At 44.7% G+C, this 16,516-nt stretch overlaps 1 protein-coding gene across 1 annotated transcript in view; it reads left to right on the top strand.

Annotated features, from left to right (window-relative positions):
- Positions 1 to 16,516, top strand: part of SDC3 (syndecan 3) — a 102,399-nt gene that overhangs the window by 67,952 nt on the left and 17,931 nt on the right. Inside the window, exon 2 of the mRNA XM_054999468.1 lies at positions 13,271 to 13,397. Coding sequence (XP_054855443.1) covers positions 13,271 to 13,397 — 127 coding nt within the window. The remainder of the gene's footprint in view (positions 1 to 13,270; positions 13,398 to 16,516) is intronic.

Genomic DNA, 16,516 nt, shown 5'->3' with positions numbered 1-16,516 from the left:
GGTGTCTGTCAAGTGTTTTTAGAAAGTGAAATCTGACTGGCTGTGTAGATTTTTAGAAGTTGCTTCCGCAGCAGCTCCCACTACCGTAACACAAGGAACTTCACTGTTTGACTGAAGAGAATTTTTTGTGTATGCGGGAAAATATTTTTAACAATATGTTCATTTTGAAATGTGTCCTGTTAAACAGAGCTTCTGCCTGAAATGTTGAAGAGTTGCTGTTAGAATTATGCATAACCTCAGTGCCTGACATTTTGTGGTTAGCGCCACCTCTTGTGGCAGCCATTTTGTGGTTTCCCCCACTACCCTCTGTCAGAATTCCAAAGGTGTCTACAAGTTCAAAAAGGAAATTGTCTTTTTGATATAAATTGTGAGACACACACAGCTCTAATTTGGATCAGGGCCACTTGGTGAACACAGGACCATTTATTAATCCTCCTGAATTTGCTTTTTGAAACCAAACATTCCTACATTACTGTCCCGTAAAAGGGAAGACAAACACCCATTTTCTTCCTATTTGTTTTTCTTCCAAGGTTAACAGTAGCAGATGGGTGTGTTTTGAAAGGGAAAAACTGTATAGGACTGAGGAATAAACTCCTGCCTTCCCCATGTGATCTCACTCCCAATCCGGCCTACTATGCTTACACTTTTTTAAAAACACTGGGAATTCCCAGTCCTGAATCTCCTAACAATTTCATCTGTGTTGACCCTAAGAGCACAAGAAATTACAGCTTTAGATTGGACACCCAGCTTCAAAATCGGAGCATTGCAAGCTCTTATATGGGATACCAGTTACTGCTCAGGAAGCAATAGATGATTTACAATTTGACCGAAGACTAAGAATGAACAGCGTTGAAAAGAGCACTCAGTCTGTGAGTGCCTTGCGCTGTTAAAATGATCCCAAAGTATCTGGATCTGATCACAGTCAAAAAGTAATGCTTAAGCTATATGGGCCACCCAACTTGACTCCACAGAGTTTTTTTCTAACACTGTTTTTTTTTTGCTCAGCTGTTTAATATTAAAACACAATTAGCATTCCATCTTAGGTAATACAGGTTTGCTTTACATCAAAACCAAGTCAGCTTGAACTGAATTCCTGGAGGAGATGAGGGAGAATGACCAAGGTCATTTTGTTGGCATGCACAAGTGAAGCCAGACATCAAAGTGTTCAGAAGTATCTCTTGACTTCAGAAATGATGTGCGTTCTCTCCCTTTGCTTTTTCTCTGAACCTGAAAAGGAGATCAGAGCCACCAGCACGAGGATGGAGGAAACAGGTTTCCATGGTTACTGTTGTCATGTCAGTGGCTATTAGGAGAGTATCCAAGCAGGATACCTCTCTCCATCTATCTGCGTTTAAAACCTGTGATTGATTGATATCCCCCGATGAGATTTTTATGTTCAGTCTGCACACACGGCCCAGCAACGGTGTGTTTTCTTTCTCTGTTGAGAGCCTTGTATATTTTTTTTTCTTGACCAAACAGTGAGGAATTTTTAAGGGTGGGGCATGAGTGCTTTATGTCAAAATGGGTCACCCTTCCAGTCATTTACAGAAATAAATTTCAGAGCATCAGAACCAATGGAGTCCTCTTCTGGTTGTGGTGCTGGGTGATGTTGCCATAAAAGTCGGCTGCGGCTTTCAAGTCCTTCTCTGCCTGTGCTTCTCCCTTGATGAATAAACTTTTATTTAATTCATGCAAAATTCCTCTTTTAGCTGGCCAGGGCTGGCAACCGCTAGCAGCTGCTGAGGCATTGGTGCTTGGGTGGAGGGGAGACGTCTGACTCCGAATGTGCTGCTTCATAGCGCGTCAATCCTACCCCTTCTTTGTCCATGATGGAGCCACCCCAGGAAGATTTAGGACCCTCCTCTTCAGGCCTGTGGCAGTGGTGCCACCCTATTTACCTAGACTTGCTGACTCTTCACTCAGGGTTAGGTTGTACCATAGAGTTTTTGAAAACTATGGTTTTACCAGAGAGTTTCTGGCGATTCCTAGAGCTACTGCCATCACTTCTGGATTCTCCGCAGAAGTGATGTCATCATGCTCATGACACCACTCTCCCCAACCTTTGACCTGGCAACGTATTGTCACTACTGGTCAGACAGGGGGAGATGGCAGCTTGTGGTCTTTGTCACCCCCCCCAGTTGCTTGCCTGCCCAAGTTGGTGAATATAGAACTGAATGGTGATAGTGGTCAGGAACAAGATCCACTGCTCACTTCCCTGCCCACTCCCTTTGAGTGATGGTGGTGGCAGCTCTGATTTGTTTCCCAGCTGGCATTGCCACTCACTCACTCACTCACTCACTCACTCACTCACTCACTCACTCACTCACTCACTCACTCACTCACTCACTCACTCACTCACTCACTCACTCACTCACTTGTTTGGGTGAATGGGTGAGCTGTTATCTGCTTTGTCACCTGCCTCTAGTTGCAGCAGGGGAAGGAGGAGGGTTACCTCGTAAGGCCAACAAAGGCCCTTGTGTTAATGGTCCCCCAAACCTGAAGCCAGTTCTAGGAACCATAGCTGGTGGGTCATTGCTTGTGGTGGGCCATTGCACATGGTTTTAATGGGGAACATTGTTTATGTCACTTCTGTGATCTGATTTAAAGAGGGACAGTACCAACTCTTTTTGCAGCTGAGCCAGCTACTATAAAGGTACAGCAAAGCACATGGGAACAGAAAAATTCCTTTAAAGCAGCAGTAAAACCATAGATGTTCCAGTGATTCCTAGAGCTACCCATCATTTCCAAGTTTTCTCCAGAAGAGATTTCATCATAACCACAACATGCCCCCCCTTTTTTACAAATTCCTCCCTGCTGTCGCTTGTAGTGGAAGTGAACAATGGGAGTTTGGAGTGGGGGATCTTCCACTTCAGCTGGAGGAATGGCACCCCTAGTACTGGAGAGACTGTCAGACCTGGCAGTTGATTGGGTCAACAAAGAAGTTACTTTCGGCTTAACCTAGTAATGCAATGACTAGATTAGGCCATTGTAGTTTGGAAGGGACCAACCTGAGCAGCAAACTGAGGAAGGTGAGGGTAACTCAGATGCAACACAGTTGCTAACTTTGCACTCTCCGTAGCAGGGCCTGGCTTGCACTCTAGAAGTTCAACTTTCCAGAATGCCATTTGTAACCCGGGGCTGGTCTGTCTATTGATGCTGGATCAGTTATGGAGGCCAGGAAGTGCAAGGCAAAAATTCCTCAGGAGGTGATGTTAGCTGGGAAAGATGTAATTGTATAAATGGGGGCCAGTTTCGGGCAGCTAAAAGCCATCCCTGCTGAGTCTGCACAGTCAGTGGGGGCAGAGAGAGAGAGTCTCGGGAAAGAAAGCCACTACAGAAAGAAAGCGCTACTGCTATGTTGATTTTTCTTCCTACAGCAGATAGTGCAGAAATTCTGGGCTGCTAAAATCAGAATACGTGAAACGGAATATAGTAACTGCCCAGCCTTCACCACGATCAGTTTATCTGCATCCTAGAAAAACTAGTTTTGCAGACAGTTTTCTGCCCGGAAGAGCAAGTTTAGATTAATGTCTGAGCTGTAGCAGTGTGCAAATTAAACACCCCCCGTGCAAAATTTGCTGGTTATTACATGAATGGGGTGAGGTGTCGTTCTACCAGCTCTTAGCATTTTTATGTTAAACTGCATCAATGTATATTAGCTTGCAATCCTTCACACAACAGTCCTATATGCTATGCCAGTTATTATCCCCCATGTTATAGGGCCTGAAGCAGTGTAACTGCATAGTAATGGCAGAGGCAAGGTTTGAACTGAAATCTTTTCTGATTCTGGCTGTTTCCACATGTCCTTAAGGGGACGGCCCACTCACTGAACGCTGGTGGCTTTCCCCCTTGATTCCAGACATCTCTGTTTTCAAAATGATTGCAGGGTGTTTTCTGACCTTTTTTAAGGCGTTTCTTCTGCAACTGCACTTTTGCTGCTGTTTTCTTTTGCTGCGGTTGGACGGGAGTGCCTTTTCTTCGTTTTTGAGCATGTGAATGGTAAAAACACTCTGAGGAATCCTCCGATTGCTGCCCAGCTCCTCCTGCAAAGCTCTCAGCATGCGATCGTGCACGTGCAAACAAAAAAAAAATTTGAAAGGGAAGTGGGCAACGGTAAGGGAAGTGCCTGACTTCCCCTCCAAACCCGCTTTTTATCGGAACTGCTGAGGCTGCCTGAGACCACAAAGCGCAAGGTAAGTGCTTTTGTGGAGTGTGTGTGGAGGCTGAGTTTTCAGAGCAACTCAGCAAAACACACTCAATAAGCAGGACAGGGATGGGAAAGACCAGCTGTGTGGAAAGGCCTCAGAGCCAAGCTACAAGTGACGCCTGACACAGGTTGGACACTTGTCAGCTTCCCTCAAGTTTTGATGGGGAATGTAGGCATCCTAGCTCTCCATTGAATTGAAGTTTACAGAGTGGCAGTCTACGGGAGGGAGAACATGCGGTCGGGAGGGGAGTGCAGACGTCGGGCTCTCGCCAGGCACCCCCCTTCCCCTCCGCTGGGTGTTGGGGGGGGGGTTCTGTAAACTTCAATTAAATGGAGAGTCAAGCTTTAAGACCAGGATGCCTACATTTCCCATCAAAACTTGAAGAAAGCTGACAAGTGTCCAACCTGTGTCAGGCGTCACTTGTAGCTTGGCTCTCAGTTGCTTAGCTTCTTCGAGTCACGGTAGCTCTATCACACTGGTTTAAATATCCAGGCTTGTTTTGTGATGCTGGATGCTGTCGAACTTTTTTTGGTAACGGATGCTTCCAAAGTCACATTTGGAACAATCATCTCTAAGTGCTGAGGCAGAAGCCGCAAAATTACAGAGTGAGCTTGGTTCCTGCCCTCAATCTCTTCCACTCCTCTCCCTCATTATAAAACCGACAAATAAAAAACCTAGCACCACAGGGCAAAGTTTTCACACCCCCTGCAAGCAGAACCCACCAAAGGTGTGTGTATATGGGGGGAAGCCTGCAATACAACTGCATTGCATTGTGTGCTTCTTAATCGTTGATGTTGCTGGGGGAAGAGAGACGGTGGTGGTCGTGGTGGAGGGCGTCAGCAACGTATGTTCTGCAAAGTCTATTTTGAGCTCAAGTCAGCATGTAATGATAGGGTGTGCAGAAAGTTAGGCACTGCTTGTGTGTTTTCCTCCAAGGCAATTGACTTCAGCTGGATATTGAGAGAATAACCTTCTAGCTATCAAAATGGGGCATGATGAAAGATAGTGAGAGGACCTTGGCTCAGGGGCAGAGAGTCTGCTTTGCATTCAGAAGGTCCAAAGTTCAAACCCTGGCATCTCCAGTTTAAAAGATCAGACAGTAGGTAATGAGAAGGACTTTGGCCTGAGACTCCGGAGAGCTGATGCTGGTCAGAATAGACAGTACTGAAATTGATAGACCTACAGTGCGATCCTAAGCAGAGTTACTCCAGTCTAAGCCAGATGAAGTCAATGGGAGACTGGAGTAACTCTGTTTAGGATTGCATCGCTAGGGTCTGACTCTGGATAAGGCAGACGTCGTCATTAGGTTGTCAGGATGCCTGTTCCCAACAAGAAAGCCGATCTTCCACTCATCCCCCAATCACACATACGTCAGTACTAGATTGGGCAATATATTGGTCTGTCTCGGTCAAAAGACTCAGGCATGCCAATTTATTTTGCCTGCTGGGATATCCTGTCCTTCTCCAAAAAAGCACTTGTGTGTTAACTGTAAGATCTACTGCACATATTCCATGACATCAGTAACAATTAAATACAAATTGCTGATCCCAAACCACACACTCCAGCATCCTATAAAATATTTCAGGAATATGCATTGAGGACATAATCAGGTGGGCATGGGAATGCATGGTGGGAAGCTGGTTTGAAGACCCGCCACACATTTTGACTTGCAGTGGATTTTGAGCTCTTGGGAGCCAATGAATGGGTACAGTTCCCCTTTCCTGAAACTGTCTGAACTCTGTATCTTTTTTACAGTTATCCTTGTGATTCTGACCTATGATTCAGGCATCCTCTGATTTTACTGTATTTTTAATTGCCCAGACATGTTTTTTCTCTCCTCCAAATGGAAGCATTTAAGATCTTTATAACAGGCGTTGAACTACAATGAGAATCAGTGTGTTCTTTCTTGGCCTATGGATGCCAGCTACTCATGGCTTTGGCTTGTCCAGTGTCTGTTCCCTGATCCTCAAACTCATTCATTTAATTTAACCTCATTATCACACATACACAGTCCAAAGACTCAGGATAGCATCACTAGCTAGAATTCAGCTTTCCATCTTTGAATTAAGTCAGATCTCCATTCATGTAGTATCATACTTAATTATTTTTTTAGCCAGTAGTTAGTCCACTAAACAATCCCACTACACTCTTGCTAGGCCCAAAGTTGTATCTTTGCACAGCCTCTGGAGAGCCTGTCCCAGATCAGTCCCATTTCATTGCCATCCATTAACAGTTCAAATGTTGCATCTTCCAGCTCACATGGGTAGAGATCGTGGGCGTTTTATGCAGCCAAACCAAAACATCTTGTCAGCCCGTAGAACTTTTAGGGAGGGTGACCAGATTAGAATGGTGGAAGGATGGTCCTTTGGAACCAGTGACTGATGATGTTAGTTTTCTCTCTTCCTATCAAAAATAAAACATTAAGTTCAGAGAGAAGGTGCCACAATTTAAAATACCAACAACAATAATAAAAAGATCCTCCAAATCTAGCAATCTATGCATTCTGCATGGGCTTTATAAAAGGAAAAATTAGAACTGCACAATATGTGGTATGTGATTTTTCTTTTTGTCTTTCACTCTTTCCTAACAGGAGACCATATGTTCTCAACTGTGCCTATAGACCAGTGTCAGTTTTGGTTTTGTGGTACCCTTCCCTGATCAAATGACCATCGCTACTCTCTCCCTATTTTTTCTTTGGTCATAGATCCAGAAGAGTTAGCCGTGTTAGTCTGTAGTTGCAAAATAGTAAAGAGTCCAGTAGCACCTTTAAGACTGACTAACTTTATTGTAGCATAAGCCTTCAAGAACCACAACTCTCTTTGTTGGATGCATCTGATGAAGAGAACTGTGGTTCTCGAAAGCTTATGCTACAATAAAGTTAGTCTTAAAGGTGCTACTGGACTCTTTACTATTTTTACTTTGTTATTCTTTTTAGCATGAAAGCTAGTGTTGTTGACCATCTTCAGTGTTCCGCTTCTTCTGCAGGTCAAATATTATCAATCAACCACAGTTAAATATTTGTTAAGCCAAGAACGTCGCTGGGTAGATGGCAGTGAAGCAGAATAGTCTAGTGAATTTCTCACATTTAAAGGAACTTTCCACAATGTTGTTGAGAAGCTCTGTTTTCTTTAAAGAAATAAAAGTGAATCTCATCATTTCACTGTGATAAACTATTTTTGTAAATGAGAAACAATTTCTACAATGAGAAACGATTTCTTTTTTGTAATTTTGATCATGAAAGCTTTGTTGTTATTCTAGTACAGAAAATACTTTGAAAATACCCCAGTTTAGCACTTGTTTTTGCTGCACACATAAAAAGTTCAGTGAATTAGCTGTGCAGTTGTGAGCCGATGCATTTTTTTGTATTTTATTTATTTATATCACACTTTTCTTCCCAACTGGGACTCAAAGCAGCTTAGAACATTGTCCTCCCTTCTTCCCTCTTTCTCATTACAACAACCCTGTGAAGTAGGTTGGGCTGAGGGTTTGTGACGGACCTAGGGTCACCCAGCTAGGTTCCATAGCCGAAGTGGGCATTCAAACCTGAGTCAGGTTTGAGTTGAATCCGAAAAAACATGCTATTAAATATTCCACCGAGTAATATTACAAAAGAACATGGAGAACTTTTCAAGTATATGGTGACAGCTGCGAGAGTACTGAGATGAAGCAAAATGGAAGACAGAATCTTGCCCCGATATGTCTGAGTGAATAGATAAACTGTATGCGTTGTACCAATATGCACTGATGACTAAATTAACTTCTTATGTGCATAACAAACCAATATCAGAATTCCAGAAAAAGTGGAAAGATTTCTTTGATTACCTAGTTCCAGGCTAAGAAATATTAAGAGTCATAATATGGAAATAGAGTAATCACAGAGACCTTAAAAATGTTGAGTATAAAACATGGAAGAGATGACTGATTAAAAACTATTGATATTAAATTTTAGGTATAAGCAATTAGGGAGAGGAGAACTATTCCGTAAGCTAGTTGTGTTGCCACATATTTTGAATATACTTTTCTATTGTAGTTCAAATGTAGTACTTGTATTCTGTATAAGTTTCTATGCCTTTCTATTGTCATTTCTATTTTTCTTTTCAAATAAAACTTTATATATTACAAAAATCCAATCCCAAGTCTCTCAGGATTCTTGTCTGACACTAACCACTTTGCTGTACTGACTCTCATTGAAGTCTGTGGGCTTAGAAGGGTGCAGGTCTGCTTAAGATTACACTTTAACTTACATGAACAACATGGTCCCTTGGAGAAGATAGGTGGGCGTGTGTGCATGCTTCTTCAAGATGGGTAGCTGTGTTTGTCTAGCAGTAAAAAAGAGCAAGTGTCTAGTAGCACCTATCAGACTAACAAAATTTGTGGTAGGATAAGAGCTTTCGTGAGTCACAGCTCTTGTCTTCACATACAGCTAGGATGTAAGTCCATCTGTTCTGTATCTTGGAGAGTGGAGTGATTTGAGATGCCAAATGATAATAGCCAGTGAATGACAATAGCAGGCATAGGGTTGCCAGGTCCCTTGAGTCCCCTGGTGGGGGGCTGGGAACCTCGAACTCACCCGCTGCAGTCTTTGTAGTTGGTTTTCTCGCGCGTGCATACTCCTGGCATGCATGATGATGTCAGTTTTGGGAAGTGATGTCATCACGCAGGTCAAAGGGCGGCCCAGTGTGCACTCCTGTGCTCGCCAAAGGGCTGAATCCCCCCCCTTGGGCCCTATTCGGCCAGAAATGGGCCCATTGCAGGGCGTAGGAGCGTGCCACAGTGGGGTGTGGGGGTGCCCCAGGGGGCGCACCCCCTGCTGGCCAGGTAAGTGGGGTCAGGGGGGAGGGGGGAGCAGGGGATCCCCTGCCCCAGGTAGGGGAATGGCAGCCCTAAGCAGGCATGATTGGATAAAGTGGGATATGCAGAGGGGTATTGGGTGTGGAGAAATCAGCATTGGTAATGAGACAGGAAGCCTAAGTCTTAGGTCTCAATTCAATCCAGGTGGATGCATTCTCTTGTACTTGGTTATCAGTTGCAATTCAGCAGTATCTCTAATCTCCCTTTGAAATTCCTTTGCAGGATAACTGTGACTTCTAGCTCAGCAACTGAACGTCCTGGAATGTTAAAGTGTTCCCCCACTGGTTTTTGAATGTTGTGGTTTTTGGTGTCAGACTTATGTCCATTAATTCTTTGTCGAAGGGACTGGCCAGTTTGTCCAGTGCAGAGGGTGGAAGGGCATTGCATACCACCTGACTCTCTCCAGACGATGCCTTTGTATACTTTCCAGCTTGACTTAAGTGGAATGCAGAAAACTGTACTCTCTTTGTGGAGAGGTATGGAAGGATGCTGTTTTAGGCCATTTCCAACTGCTTGTGCCATTAACTGTGCAATCTTGAGACCCCTTTCCTGGGCGTAAAGCACACAGAACAGAGTTATTTAGGATTCTCAGTAGAACAGCTGAGGAGCACTGTCAGAATGAACAATAGATGAATCATTTGAGGGTGCATGCATTAAGAGTTTTTATTAGAGGAGTCAAGGGGAAAGGAATCTTCCATGGAGTGTGTGTGTATCTGCCATGACATCCCTAAGTGTGTGAGAGAGAACTTGGGCCTCTGGGGTCCACGCACAAGGTAAGTCTTGGAGCAAAGGGAAAGGAAAGGCGTGTTTGTCCATTATGCCTCGTCCTGTGCTAAGCAGGAGAAAAACACCTATGAGGTCATGTCATCTTTTTGGCATGCGTTGCAAAGCTGTAATTGAGCAGTGGCCCACTGCCAAGGTATAAATATAATCGGAATGGAGCTGTGGTTCATGTCTCCCCATGGTGCATACTGAGCTTATAGTTATACTAATCAAATGTGGACCATCCTGCGCTTGTCTGTATGCTTCTCAGGTGCTCTTTGTTCTTGGGAAGATTAGATTCTGAGGGCTAAATGACGTATTCCTGGGGAGCTGTGATCAGCTCTCCCAATAATTTCAGGGGAGTAGCCGTGTTTGTCTGTTGCGGCAAGAATATACGTGAAGGTGTCTTTTATTGAGTTAGATAGTTGGTCGGTCAAGGCCAGTATTGTCTGCTCTGACTGGTAGCATTCTCCAGGGTCTCAGTTTGAGGCCCTCCACATCACCTACAACTGGTTTCTTTTAACTGGAAATGCTGAGCCACAGCTATGCCATATCTTGTTAAGACATCTCTGTTTGTTCATTTGCTATCTGATGTTTTTTTCAACAGTTCCCCTCTTTGTTTTTTCTTTTCGTGGTCTTTCCACCCAAATCTTCAGTTATACTTGCCTTTGGCAAGGACAATAACATATTTACTCTGATCCCCAGTGAACTTCTATCTCACACATAAATATTTCTGCCTGTTTCTTCACCTTCTTCTTGCCTCAGATATTCTCCAAAATATCTGTGGGAGGTAGGACTTTTGTTGATGTGGATTACACGCCTGCTTCTTCTATATTTTTATTTCTTTATTTACTTCATGTATACTCTACGTTTCTCCCCAGTAGGGACCCAAAGCAGCTTACATCATTCTCATCACCTCCATTTTATCCTCACAACAACCCTGTGGGGTAGGTTAGACTGAGAGTGTGTGACTAGCCCATGATCACCAGCAAGCTTCCATGGCAGAGTGGGGATTTGAACCTGGGTCTTCCAGCTGTTAGTCCAGGGGTGGCCAAACTGCAGCTTGGGAGCCACATGTGGCTCTTCTAGACATATTCTGCGGCTCCCAGAGGTTTCTATCGCTATGGCCATACATTTTAGTTTAGTTTATTTCCCTCTCTCCCTTACCTTCCTTTCCTCCTTTCTTTCCATGTCTTTCATATTTTCAATAAAAATGTTGGGGTTGCCAGGTCTGACTCAGAAAATACCTGGGGACTTTGGGGTGAAGCCTAGCAAGGATGTAACATCACTTTCATAATGTCACTTCCAAGTCAGAGGTCAGGTGATGGCTCTTCCCAAGCTCCACCACTTCTGATGATGTCACTTCCAGCATACTGCACCAAAACTCCACCCCTTCCTGTGCTGGGCACTCCCCCAAACCCACCTCTTCATCTGAAGTCACTTCAGTGCATCATATCTTGCGGCTCTCATATATCTGACGTTTATTCTGTGCGGCTCTTAGATTAAGCAAGTTTGGCCACCCCTGTGTTAGTCCAACACTGTAGCCACTACTGCACACTGGCTCTTTACATATTTTCCAGACTGTTTGGACCATTGGTCTGGCCAAGCTAGCTCAGGTTCCCCACCCTTTCCTTCACTCTGTCTTTCTCACGTGCTTTTTTTTTGTGTGCTTGGCCTGATTTTGGAGGGTTCCTCCATTCTCTTGCAGTCACTTTTGAAAATTGGTTGTGTGGATGGGAAATATGTAGGAAGGAGATCAGGAAGGCGCCACTCAGCAGCGTGGAGGTCAATCTAAACTCCCCTCTGTCTGGAGATCAGGGGTGGGGCCATGTGACCATTTTCAAGAGGTTCTGGAACTCCGTTCCTACACGTTCCCCCTGAAAAAAAGCCCTGGTTAGTATTATCCCTACAATACAGCTGAGGGGACTGTGGCTGAGAGGAGTGGCTTACCCAAAGCCACCTGCTGAGATCATGGCAACAGTGGGAGTCGAACCAGCAGAGTGCTGATTTACAACCCAACCACTTAACCACTATGCTACAGCAGCTCTGAGACAAAAGAGCCCTTTGGGTCATGCCACTGGTCACAGTCTGACTTAACTGCCTGCAGGCCAAGGAGAAACCAAAGCCTGCCCAGATATAACTCAGCCCTTTACTTGCTTTCTTCTTTATAGCAGTGGGAAAAGTACAGAAAAGGGCAACTAGAATGATTAAAGGGAAGGAACACTTCCCCTATGAAGAAAGGTTAAAGAGCTTGGGGCTCTTTAGCTTGGAGAAATGACGACTGAGGGGTGACATGATAGAGGTTTACAAGGTTATGCATGGGATAGAGAAGGTAGAGAAAGAAGTCTTTTTCTCCCTTTCTCACAATACAAGAACTCGTGGGCACTCAATGAAATTGCTGAGCAGTCATGTTAGAACGGATAAAACGAAGTAGTTCTTCACCCAAAGGGTGATTAACACACGGAATTCACTGCATCAGGAAGTGGCGGCAGCTTCAAGCATAGACAGCTTCAAGAGGGGATTGGATAAACATATGGAGCAGAGGTCCATCAGTGGCTATTAGCCACAAGGTATAGATGGAACTCTCTGTCTAGGGCAGTGATGCTCTGTATTCTTGGTGTTTGGGGGGGGCAATCAGTGGGAGGGCTTCTAGTGTCGCTTCCCCACTGGCAGACCTCCTGAGGACACCTGGGTTTTTGGCCACTGTGTGACACAGAGTGTTGGACTGGATAGGCCATTGGCCTGATCCAACATGGCTTCTCTTATGTTCTTACGTTCCCTGTCAGCCTTCATGTGTGCTTACCACCAACCTCTGGCAGTCTCAAAATGCTTAGGAGGAGACGAGGTGTTGTCTGAATTGCATTTGAGTATATAGAGGTAGGAAACAGCTGGGGATGGTCCTTCTTTGGGTTTTTTCCCAAGTTAAACTACAAGTGAGAGCTTGAGTGAAAGGAAATGTGGTTTGCACCGGTGGGCTGGCAAGCGTGTTTGGAAATGTCAAACTGCTCTGGATTAGGTGGGGCGTAAATGCTGGACTGGTAGCAGCAGTTTAGCAGGAGGGCTAAAAGATGATCTTGAGTTAGGATTCCATAGGATCACTTTGGACATTGAAGAAAACCACCCAGGATGTAGTTCTCCCAGGTCTGTATAACCTAGCACTCTTGAGTTTCAAGGTCTGCTTTGCTTACCAGTCTGTTTGGGGGTATGAGTACGACACAAAGTGCTGGCTTTGGCCTACATATAGCGTGGGTGTTGGAACGACTATTTGTTCCATACAAATCTGCCTGTTAAGGTGTTGTTCAGGGTGCCCTCACCTTCAGAGCTAAGGTGGGTGGTTACCACAGGCTATCTCCTTTTATGTTTGTGGCACCCCAACTGCACAATCATCAGGTGCCTACGTGACTCCTTGCCTTATGTCCTTTCAGAGGAATATTTGTTTCTGATTGCAGGCTCAACGTTGGCACAATGAAGATTACGAACGACCCATTGACCTGGAAGGCTCTGGAGATGATGACTCCTTTGAAGATGAAGAAATTGAAGAAACAGATGAGATCTACTCTGGCTCCGGCTCAGGATGTGAGTATATGTGTCAGAAATGGCCATGGTGAATTAGGCTGGGTATCAAACATCAATTTGGGTCTGTGGTCTTCAGCCCATGGTTTTGGGGACCTTCAGGTGGACTGAGAATCCCCACCCGCTGGGTTACAAACTCCTAGAGAGCTACTGTTTTGTTGTCATTGCTGTTTGGAAGGACTGCTGCTCGTGTGCATGTCTGTGGAGAATGAGGGAGCCGTATATTCTGCCTTACTTTGCACCAACTCTGAGAAAAGCAGCAGGGTGAGGTGAGGTCACTCTGTGTGGAGATTTCTTTTTAGGATTCTTCCTCCACTTCCTCTCCTGTGACTTCCCATCACATGATTACAGCCAGTGGGTTAGATGCTACTGACTGGGGTACTTTCAAAGAGCACGGAGTTTCCATTCCCTATTTTATCTTCACAACAACCTGGTGATGTAGGCAAGGCTGTTACAGGCCCAAGGTCAGCGAGCTTGCTGGGCAACATGGGGATTTCAATCTGGGTCTCCCATCCTCGTCCCAGCAATCTCACCACTACACCGCACTATTCCTAGTTGGTTCTTCAGTATTTATAGCTTGAATATGATAATGTATTTATCTAACTGTGTCTTGAGGGCCCCCGGAATGAGCATTAGGACATAAGAACATAAGAGAAGCCATATTGGATCAGGCCAATGGCCCATCCACTCCAACACTCTGTGTCACACAGTGGCCAAAAACCCAGGTGTCCTCAGGAGGGCTGCCAGTGGGGAAGCAACCCTAGAAGCCCTCCCACTAATTGCCCCCCCAAAACACCAAAAATACAGAGCATCACTGCCCTAGACAGAGAGTTCCATCTATACCTTGTGGCTAATAGCCACCGATGGACCTCTGCTCCATATGTTTATCCAATCCCCTCTTGAAGCTGTCTATGCTTGAAGCTGCCACCACCTCCTGTGGCAGTGAATTTCATGCGTTAATCACCCTTTGGGTGAAGAAGAAGTACTTCCTTTTATCCGTTCTAACCCGACTGCTCAGCAGTTTCATTGAGTGCCCATGAGTTCTTGTATTGTGAGAAAGAGAGAGAAATACTTCTTTCTCTACGTTCTTTCTTGGAGCCTGTATGTGAGCACCCTCCAACCCAGACACACTTCCAGTTGCACTGATAAGGCTTTCCCCATCAGTCTGCACACCCTGCCTCTTCACACTGCCTCTCACTCTTACAGTTCCTCATGTTATTTTAGGTTGTGTAGCAGTCATACAGGCATGATGTGATTCCCAGGAGGTAGCCTGGCTCCATAGAGCTTTCCTGGTATCCAGGCAAATTATTCTTAAGCAATAGAAAGCAGCTTTGTCACATGCCCGATTTCTCTAATGTTTTTATGGAGACTATAATTGGATTTCTCTTCATTCTCCCCTGACACATATTCGATCATTTGTTCTTTCTCTCTGTCTGATATCTATGAGATCATGGCATATTGTGGGATGTGCTAATCATTTAGTGAATACTGCATAATCAATCTGAGTTGGCCACACGCCGCATCACTGAAGGCAACTGAACCCAATGTAGAGTTAGGGCAGTGCTTCCTGGATTGATTGCCAGGTGACCCTAGCCAATCAGGGATCACATTGTGATGTCATTGAGTGCATGTGAAACCCTTTTTAGGGGTGGTGTTTCCTAAATAGGTGAACACATCCTGTTTTACAGTGATGGAAAGTGAAATGAAGGTTGTTTTCCATGTGGAAAGTTTGCTTTGTTTTAGTATTTAAACTGGAGCAGTGTTTTTTGATGTATGGGATAGGGTTCGGAGCATCGACAAGACCTGTCCCCATAATTAACCACTACCTGAGTTTTCCACTACCTCGCTTCACTTTTTCCCAACGGATGTTTGTTACACGCTTTTGGGAAATTCACAGTCGGAATATGTTTGCATGCTGTGTGATTGAGAAGGTGCACATTTTTGCAGCCCTCCCACAGCTGCCATTTCCACTCCCACGCCCCACCACTAGGGACAATTAACATATTGCTATAGTATAGTCTTAGGCGATATGTCAGCAATATGTCAATTACTGAATGTAAGCTAAAGGGATCTGAGTCCAGTGGCACCTTAGAGACGAAGGAGATTTTCAGGGTATAAGCTTTGTAAAGTCAAAGCTCCCTTCTTCAGATACAGCCCTGAAAATCTTGCTGGTGTCTAAGGTGCCACGGGATTCAAATTCTACTGTTCTACTGTAGTCCAACACAGCTACCACCCTGAAACTAAGCAAAATGAATATATCAATTACAGATTTTAAAAAGCCCTTCTGTTGGTGCAGGAGGGGAAGGCTGTTGTGGGAGGGGCACAGAATCCTTCAAATTGTGGGGGAAACCACGTGGATGCTCCATTGCCCCTGTGCAAGCCTTTTTATTTGCAGTAGCAATGAAAGATGCATGAAGCATGAAGCACGGTTGCTGAGTGGAAGTCACCTGAATCCAAAGATGTATTTCTGTTTGCTCAAGAGGTTTAAGGAGGAACGTAAGATCCTGCCTATTATAGTACACCATGAATTCTTGCACAAGCAAACAGCGCTAGTGGCTATTTTCCTTACTTCTCGACGTTGTGTGGATTCTCTCCCCCACCAAGTCCGTAATCGTGCTTTGTACATTTAAAACACATCAGTGAGCCACAGGGATTCAGGTGAAAAACAAGTTGCCAAAGCTCAAGGCAGCCCACTGCTGATACAAATCTTCTGTTCTCCGCAAGAGGAAAGTTTCAGTTGACGTTGTTTGGACTGGGGAAGTAATAGAAGATACGCCCCACTGTGTGTTTCTCTGTGCAATTGCTTGAGACAATGCAGGACAGATTTTTGCTCCAGCTGTTTAACAGTTTATGAGTGCTGGTCAGACAAGCAGCAAACGGAATTCCTTTTGACCAGCCAAGGACAAACAGATCATCTAAAATATGGCCCTTGTTGCAGTGGCGTCTGCGAAACTATGACACATGTATATTGCATATTGCAGACCCCAACTTGAGTGTTGGTCACTGATTATTGTGAAGATGATTTGAAACGTTATTATGTTTATTATGGTAGGGTATGTTATTGAGGATTTTAAGTGCTGGGAAGGAGCTCTGTCTATGACCCTGGAGAGCCATATGTGGTG

The sequence above is a fragment of the Eublepharis macularius genome, chromosome 15 (genome assembly GCF_028583425.1).
Source record: "Eublepharis macularius isolate TG4126 chromosome 15, MPM_Emac_v1.0, whole genome shotgun sequence".
Classification (NCBI taxonomy): domain Eukaryota; kingdom Metazoa; phylum Chordata; class Lepidosauria; order Squamata; family Eublepharidae; genus Eublepharis; species Eublepharis macularius.
The sequence above is the reverse complement of the archived record's forward strand: the minus strand, read 5'-3'. Positions and strand labels throughout refer to the sequence as shown.